Raw genomic sequence first — 8,935 nt, forward strand, 5'->3', positions numbered from 1 at the left:
ACAAGTATCTGGGTATCTTCCAACCCACTCAAGGAAATAACTGGTTGGTCATTTTCTAGGTGGAATAAGCATTTCAGCAAACCATGTTAGAAAATCTGCAACAAAGTAACCCCTTTAAGTAACCCCTGGCCCACAAAAAACAATGTTTTAACAAAGTATCCAGCAGGCGGTGTTCAGAGAATCCAGCTGAGCAAATGGGAGTCTTGAGGCCCATCTCTGGATTCCTCTATTCTGCCTTCGTTTCGGGCGGACTTGGCACTAGCACTGTCCTTTTCTCAGGAAGCCAAAAACAAAAACTTCTAAAGTGGGATGGAGTAAAACCAGTGAAACCCAATGCCAACAAAACAACTGACTTAACAGGAGTTACGTCTTAATTTCATACATTATAATACTAAGTGATACAGAGCAATACTCAGATATTAGTCTGTCCTCACCCTTAATTTATATCTAAAAAAGAAAAGTTGAAATTGTGTTGAAAACACAATTTAGTCAAGTTCTTTATAAATGAAACCTCACTCTATCCCTTCCTGGACTTAGGATTATATGAATAAAACAAGTTCTGGCTGGGCGCAATAGCTTACACCTGTAATCCCAGCACTTTGCGGGTCCAAGGCGGGTGGATCATCTGAGGTCAGGAGTTCAAGACCAGCCTGACCAACATGGAGAAACCCCATCTCTACTAAAAATACAAAATTACCCTGGTATGGTGGCGCATGCCTGTAATCCCGGCTACTCAGGAGGCTGAGGCAGGAGAAACGCTTGAACCCGGGAGGCAGAGGTTGCGGTGGGCCGAGAGCGCGCCACTGCACTCCAGCCTGGGCAACGAGAGTGAAACTCTGTTAAAAATAAATAAATAAATAAATAAAACGAGTTCCCTAATTTATTTACAAATTTACCTTAGTTTGGATTTACTTAAAGGAAAAGAAGGAAATAATTTTTCTCAAGATCTACAAAATATGTTTCTATCAAAGATAGATCTTGATTAATCTGTCCCCAATTTTAGTAAGACTGGAATAAACAAGAAAAGAAAAAAGGCTGGAATTAAAAACAACAACAACAACAAAAAAACAAGAAACATGCTGAGCCTCTGGGCGACTGCTGATCCTACACCTCTGTGGTTGTTCACTGCATCAGTCTATTGGCTGGGTCTGAACCCTGAGGCCCTCTGCTTCTGCCATGGGGAAGGTGTTTGGGGCTTGTGGGCAGGTTTTCAGGGCAGATGTTAGGATAAGTGCTGGGCACGCAGGCAGGTGTGTGGGCACTGAGCAGGTTGCAGGTAGGTGTGTGGGATATGCAGGCAGGTGCATAGGCAAGTGTAGGGCACGGGCATGTATGCAGGACACAGAGCAGGTGTCAGGGGTGCAGGCACAAGATGGGTATGTGGGTCATGGGCAAGTGTGCCGGGAATTCGTGAGGGCAGATGAGTGGAGCACGGGGTTGTGTGGGGGCACACGGACAGGTGTGCAGGCAGGTGTGTGGGGCAAGGGGAGGTGTGCGAGTGCGGACAGTGTACAGGGTGTGGGGGAAGTCTGCAGACCAGGTGTGTGGAGCGCAGGACAGGTGTGCAGACCAGGTGTGTCGGGTGCGGAGGCGAGGCAGGTGCGCAGGGCACGAGTGTGGGGTGTGGGGCAGGTGTGCAGGCTTGGGGCAGGTGCGCGGGAGCGAGGCAGGTGGGCGGGCGCGGGGAAGGGGCGCGGGGCAGGCGGACGGGGACGAGGCAGGTGGGCCGTCCGTCCACCCCACGACCAGGTGAGGGCGAACGGGGAACTGCCTGAGCTCCTAGCCCCAAAGCTTCAAAATCAGAACGAGGAAGGTCGGTGAGGAGGCAGCGTTCGCGGGACTGGGAGCAGGAAGCGCAGCCCGAGCTGCAGATCTCGGCCGCGCCCCGTGGGCTCCAATCCCGAGCGCCCCCGCACGCGCAGCCGCGCTCGCCCGCAGGGCCTAAGGGCTGCTCAGGGTGGAGGCCCCGGAGGCGAGCCCGAGAGGCGGTGCGGGGCTGTGGACCCCGGAACGGGAGAGGGCTGGAGGGCGGGGTGAGGGACGCGAAGACCCAGCCTGAGCGCCGGGGCGCCCTCCCCGCTGGCACCTACCACGTGGGCCTGCATGTCCTGGCGCTCCTCCGACGCCCCGCCCACGCCGACTGCGCTCGTCCCGCCGCTTCGGCCTACGGCGCCTGCGCGGGCGGCACCAGGAGGCGGGTCTGAGACCAGACAGCCTCCGATTGGTGCAGAGCGGCGTCCATCGGGATGGGCCTGCCCGAGGGGCGTGGTAGGGGCGGGGCTGCCCGGCGCGGGGCGGGGCCGGGAGATCGCGGCCTCCGCCTTCCGCCCTGGGCCACGCCCCGGCCCGGGTCACCTCTGGGGCGTCCTCCTCGGCCCATGGAAGCCTCCTGCCGTCCCTTGGGGCGTGCGTCCCAATCTCTGGTTCCCCAGTAGACGCCGCCGCGGGGAAGGCGGGGCTGTGCGAGGGCGCCGCGCTGCAAACCCAAGCCAGGCGGCCTGGAGGTTGCTGTAAAGCCTCAAACGAGGCTGATGTGTAAAAGAGTCGTTGCATTTCTCCCGGGCTGTGCCACCTAACCGGGAAGGACGAGGGGAGTGGAGAGAGCAGGGCGTGCAGGACACGCGACGGCCCCAGGATAGGGGTGAGGGGTGAGGCCCTGACACCACTGTGAGGTCCTCCAGGAAGAGGGGTGCCTGGGGTGAGTTCCTGACCCCACCGGGAGGTCCCCCAGGAGGAAGGGGTGCCCGAGGAAAGACATGAGCCCAGTGGCCCCGGGTACCCTCCACCTTTGCCCTCATTTCCGCCTCCCCATGCAGCCTTGGGAACTACAGGGCTGGGAACCCGGAGAAGGCGGCCAGAATCTGGAGGAGCTTGGAGGTGGCCTTCCCTGCCAGGAACACAGGACAGGCCCCATCTGTATCTAACCTTGTACTGGAGGAGCACAGAGCAGATATCTCCAGATCTGAGTCCTGAACGCGCGGCCGGGAACCCCAGCAGTCCTGAACTTGTCAGGGGAGCAGCCTGCCATGAGAGGTCTCCCAGGCGGCTGTAAGGCCTCTGGAACCTCCCTGCTTGGAGGAGGTTGACTGGGGACAGGGCCGTGGGGGTCAATCAAAGGGACTGCTGCCATTAGCCCTGTGCTGTCTGCACACAGAGATTAAGCCCACTTGTGATTTGTTCCAGCTGATCTGAAGTAATGAGTAATTCACAATTAATGAGCACGGCTGTACGCAGCCCTTCCTGGACAAATCCTTGACTGTGTAAAACTAAGATTGAATGCAAACCATTCTGTCAATTAACCGTTACAACAAAGCCAAACTTCTGTTAAGCATCACTTCGTAGATGATTTTTTTTCCTTAAATTGCCTCCTGGTCTGCAAAGCCTGTTTTGCAAGTGGAATGCTTAAGTCACATGAGTGAAAATGCAGCCTTATTTACAGTTTAGCAAAAGCAACCTGAGAATTTGCTTCCAAGGACCTCATGTTCTCCAGAGATTTGGGTATGAGGAGTCACTTCATTGTAAAGGACTCGGTAAAAAGTAGCCCTGTAGCTGCCAGAATGCACTGTTGGCTCATGACAAGGTGGTAAAGGCCAGAGGTGAGGGGCCCCAGATGGCTTCTGCACCTCCACAGCACACAGTATCCAGAACTGGGCTGGCCTCCCACCTTCCTTCCTGCACATTTCCTGCTGCCAGAAATTTGCTTTTCACTGACTTCCCCCTAATTCAAATTTGATTAGAATCTCCTCTTTGGGAACATTCAAAGTGCCAAGGTGCATTTCAGAAATGTAGGGTTGCAGGGGCGGGGTCCTGAAATCCAAGGGTGGTGGGGCCTGAGATCACTGCCCTGGCAGTAGGAAGATCCTCGGGGAGAGGCCGGCAGAGGGCCTGGACCGAAGGCACTGACACCCTACCCTGGAGAGGCACAGGACGGGGGCCCTGGGACCTCAGAGCTGGCCGGGTTGAGGTTGTGTGGTCTTCACTCAGGGGGAAGTGAGGTGGTGAGGAAAGATGGGCAGCAGCGGAGGAAGTGACACAAGACGCCCCACAGCTTTGGGTTCACTGAGTGGCAGTTATATTTATTTATTTTATTTTATTTTTGTAGAGATGGGATCTCGCTGTTGCCCAGACTGGTCTCGAGCTCTTGGCCTCCCAGACTGCTGGGATTACCAATGAGAGCCATTGCAGATGACCAGTTTTCTTTATTTTTAATTGTTTATGCAAAAGTTTTGGTGAATACTGGCTATATGGAGAGGCCTCAGTACCAATTGCCCGGGGCCTGGAGTAGGTGCAGTGGTCTCAATGTGTGTGTCCCCCCAAACCATATGTTGACACTTAACCCCCAAGGTGATGTGGTTAGGAGATGGGGCTTTAAGCAGGTGACTGGGCCGTGAGGGCTCTCCTCTCAAGATGGATGGGTGCCCCTCTGCCAGACTTGAAGGAGCCCTTCTGTCCCTTCCTCCATATGAGGACCCGTAGAAGGTGCCATCTCTGGGGAACAGGTTGTCACCAAACACCAGATCTGCTGACGCCTGGATCCTGGACTTGTCGCCTCCAGAACTGTGTGCAGCACATTTCTGTTGTTTATTCATCACATGGTCTGCGGTATTTTGTTACAGCAGCACAAATGGACCAAGACCCCAGGTCTCCAAATCGAGGAACTGCACAGCAGCCCCTCGGTGCTGGGTGGGGAGGCAGAGATTCCTTGCAGGTCTGCACAGACAGTGTTAGACTTGGGGGACACTGGGTCCCCAGTAAGAATGATTCTGCCGTGAGTGCAGCTAGTGAGGGCTGAGTTCAAGCCTGAAAGATGAGAGCTAGACGGGTTCCTGAGACAGCCTGATCCCTAAGACCTTCGTGTGCCAAGTCTCCGGGGGATGAACCTCAGCAGACCTGGTTCGACCTCCCTTAGGCAGTGGGTGCCGCCTGGAGGTCAGGGTCGCTTGAGACTGTACGAGGCTGCGCGTGGTGACCACAGCACCCCCATAACAAAGCAGCCCACGAGGGCAGCCGGGCTGTTTGGCCGTGTACACTGAGGTCATCTCTTCTACTCTGTCTCAGGTATTTAAAGGCTGACTGTGACTCACCATGTGGATTTAGTGTCTCATTGAGGAGTTGCAGCCCATGCTTTTTAAAAAGGTAATCTACAAAAAATAAATGAAAAGGTCTCCAGGACAGTAGACCAAGTGCGGATGTGGTCCCTCGAGTTCCATTTTTCAGCCACCCACATTCCTGGGATTCAGACCCGTTGGGAATTCGAATTGCACAGGAAAACCCTATGTTGGTTCAGGGGGGTGATGGTGAAGCGGGGGTGGGTGTACCGGACGGGAGCTCCGGGGCCGACGGAAGGAAAGTCAAGCCTGTGCATTGCAGAGCCTGGACAGAGAAGTCGAGGTGATGGCGTTCTGCAGATCCCTGAAATTCTATGACATGTCAGAGGGAAGGGACAGCCCCATGTGGCCCCTTGGAGGAACCAAGGCCCTGCCCAGCGCCTTGCACAAGGCGGCAATCAGTGTTGGCTCCACCAACCTGCACCCTCAGGCCTTCGGGAAAGAGGAGATCCGACTGGCTGAGCCTCTCCAAACTTCCAAGCACTGCAAATGCCTCATTCAAGCCCAGTGTTGCATGACTGAACTGAAGCCAAAGTCTGCTTTCCTTCCCCGGGCCTGCAGGAAGGGATGAGGTTCCTGTGATCAGCCAGGCAGATGCTGGCTGTGGTTTCTAGGGGAGCATCGAGTACCAGGGACAATGTTTGCTTGGATTCCCCTGTCCCGCCCGAGCCCAGAACACGGAGCCGGAGTCAGGGGTTTGTACATGGAGCGTTTCATGCCCAGGAGGCTGGGGCAGGGGCCGGGAAGGAGCGAGCGGGCCAGGACCAGCGTACTGTGCTGAGGGCCGCATTGAGGGCTGGACCCTGGACCTCCACAAGCCTGAAGAATTTTCCCTCTGAGCAGTAAGGAGCCTCTGCTTGTCGTCAGCTGGAGCTGCTCCTCGGGGCGTTTACTCCCCTGGCCCTGGGATCGTGACTACAGGATCCCACAGGTGTCCCAAGGCCTGAGGCTCTTCTCACAGCAGAGGCTGCTCTGCGGGAACTGGAGTTAGGACCCGGAGGGTGGGACGGGCTGACTCAGAGGAGCCGGCTGTCAGGCTGGCAGGAGGAGGAGACGTACAATGAGACTGAGCCTCACCTCCAGGGATGGCCCCGTGAGCCGGAGCTGCCCTGCTGTACACTCAGCACTCGAGACGGGTTCGGAGGTGATCTAAGCCCACAGATCTCCAAGTCTTGAGAGAATCTGTGGTGGGTGGCAGGTGCCTGCGGATGCTGAGTGTGCAGCCCCAGTCACGCTCAATGCGGGGGCACCTGTGTTAGCCGCTGACGTGGACAGGAAAGGCCTGTGCTGAACAATGTTCCGTGTTCAATGAGACACTCTCCTCCTAAACAGGAGTGGAAGGCGTCTCGTGGGGGCTGCAAGCGAAATTTATGGAACTCACTCTCGTGAGATATGCAACGTTTTTCACATGTGGGAGAAAGGTCTGGGATCGACTGGTGCCTGAGAGAATGCTGAGGATAAACGGGAAGCAGGACATTCCAGGGCACCTCTGCATCTTGCATGAGACCTTGTGAGGGCCCCATGGTGGCCCTGACGTCACTGTCAAAGCTGGAGCCGCCCCCGCATCTGCCTCAGCCTCCCTTGGGCATCCTCCCCAGATGGCCCTGTCAGCTCACATGGAAGACAGCTGCTGAGAAGCAGGTGTGATGCCAGGCCGTGGGAGAAGCCACATCTGGACAGTGCGGGAAGCCAGTCCAGGGGCCACACTGGGACCTGCTCTCAGCTCTGCCACGTCCTGGCCTGACCAAGTGGCCCTGGCATGCCAGCCATGGTGTCCACAGAGGCATCCATTCCTCATGGCAAAGTGGAGGCAAAAGTCCACTTTGGCCGATACGGGCGAGACGCCTGGCCGACCTGGGGAGCCGCACCACCCCTCCCCACATTGCGCTGCTGACTGAGGGGTGCTCAGTGCCACGGCTTCACACAGTCAGTGCACAGACATGACCGCCGGCCTGAGAAGCCACCGCGTGCACCTGGCCCACCAAGTCGGCAGGGAGGCGGGGCGGTGTTGGCGTGGATCACCGAAGGAGCTGGCTGCCCAGCCATCCCCGTGACTGGATGGAGTCCTCAGACGTTGCTGTGCATCCTCTCGGGGATGGGATTGGTGCCAGGGCCCAGGGTAGTTTGCAAATTGCAGGTCGTGGCTGTTATACCAGGGATCAAGGGGTCAGTACACTGGGCTCTAACTGGCAATTCCTAAAAATAAAATCTGAGTCTGTCTCATATAGTAAGAGCTGCATTGATTTGTAAAGCTTGTGTTGGTTTTGCACGTTCTATGCCAGAGTGCGCTGGACCGAGATAGAAAGCGCATTTCTCGCTGTGGTGCCTGCCACAGTCTGGAGGGAGAGATGAGTCCGTGGTTCTAATGTGGGGTGGCGGGTGCTGTCTACGCAGGGAGTCCTAAGAGCCCACGTGGGACATGAGAGGGGCCGGAGAGGCTGGGGCAGGGGTGCCTGGGCCAGGCCCTGAGAACTAATACAGGTTATTCAGCTACTAAAGGTGCAGGGCTCAGCCCAAAGTCCCTGGTGACCCAAAGAGGACGGTGCGAGTCTGACGCTGCTGCGGAAGGCGGGGCTCACAGCAGGCTGCTGGGGCACCATTGCTGGGGAAAGGCCCTGTCCCCAGCGCACACGTAGACAGCCCTTCAGAACCTGTGCAGCAGACAGTGTGGCCAATGCAGCTGCACCCTGGCCTGGTCCCCTGTGCCGTGCCCAGCAAGGAAGATGCCCCTGCCCAGCCCGTCCATGCACCCTCCGGAGGCTGTCAGCTGCCCAAGACCCACACTGGCTCTTGCAGGCTAGAGGAGCGTTCAATGCCGTTTGGGTCCTGTCCCCGTGGAAACACCGACTTTGGGTACCAAAAGCCGGAATGTACAAATTCATGGAGCATGACCTGCCTGGTGCCAGTGGGTCTTTGCATTCTTCTGGTGCCCTCTGAACTCTTAGGCCCCTGTTCTGGCAGACTTGGCCCAGGCACCCCCAGGGAGGAGGCACAACCCTGCTCCCAATGCCCAGAACCTGCTCCACACACCTGAGTTACCTCCTGGGCATCCGACACCAGGACAGGCCTGGAGGCTTCCAGCCACCGCCACCCGGCACACCCAGCACCTGCAGATCCACCACCTTAAAACCCACCTCTACTGCCCCGTGCCACGGTCCCTGTGGGGCCAGGCCTGCCTGGCACATCCACCTCTGGGTCTCCCTGCCTCACCGTCTTGCGTATCCACAGTGAACAGGGCCATCTTTCCAAAATGCAGGTCTGGCCGGGTGTGGTGGCTCACGCCTATGATCCCAGCACTTTGGGAGGCCGAGGCAGGTGGATCATATGAAGTCAGGAGAGACCAGCCTGGCCAACATGGTAAAACTCCGTCTCTACTACATATATAAAAATTAGCGGGATGTGGTGGCACATGCCTGTAATCCCAGCTTCTTGGGAGGCTGAGGCATGAGAATTGCTTGAACCTGGGAGGCAGAAGTTGCAATGAGCCGAGATCTCACCACTGCACTCCAGCCTGGACAACACAGCAAGACTCTGTCTCAAAAACAAACAAACAAAATGCAGATTGAATCCAGGCTCAGCTGGTGACAGCCGCAGCCACCCAGCCCCTGTCCTTCTCAACACCCCCTCATTTAGGTAGGACCTAAAGTGAATTCCTACTTGTCCTTCAAAGCCAGGCTCCAGCGTCACCTCCACCGGGGATCTTCTCTGACTTCCCGTCGGTTTCAGAAGCCTCTGGTGGCCCCATGCAGAGAAGACTGTTCTGCTCATCGCTGGCACGCGGCAGGTGCTCGCAAGTGTCGTTGAATGACGAAATGTCTCATAACATC

General features: G+C 56.7%; 1 protein-coding gene across 4 annotated transcripts in view; it reads right to left on the minus strand.

The window, feature by feature from the left end:
* The window catches only part of B3GNTL1 (UDP-GlcNAc:betaGal beta-1,3-N-acetylglucosaminyltransferase like 1), a 127,379-nt gene extending 125,210 nt beyond the window's left edge, over positions 1-2,169 (minus strand). For 2 of the 4 annotated variants that reach the window (XR_002726734.1, XM_023194089.1), the window contains exon 1: positions 698-760. Coding sequence is in view for 3 of the 4 variants with exons in the window: in XM_023194089.1 (XP_023049857.1) it covers positions 698-715 (18 nt within the window). In the remaining variant the exon portion in view is untranslated. Of the gene's footprint in view, positions 1-697; positions 816-2,090 lie in introns of those variants that run through there. The other 2 variants (XM_023194090.1, XM_023194088.1) reach the window with 2 other exon arrangements.
* Positions 2,170-8,935: the final 6,766 nt, after the last annotated feature.

This window comes from Piliocolobus tephrosceles, chromosome 16 (assembly GCF_002776525.5).
Source record: "Piliocolobus tephrosceles isolate RC106 chromosome 16, ASM277652v3, whole genome shotgun sequence".
NCBI lineage: Eukaryota > Metazoa > Chordata > Mammalia > Primates > Cercopithecidae > Piliocolobus > Piliocolobus tephrosceles.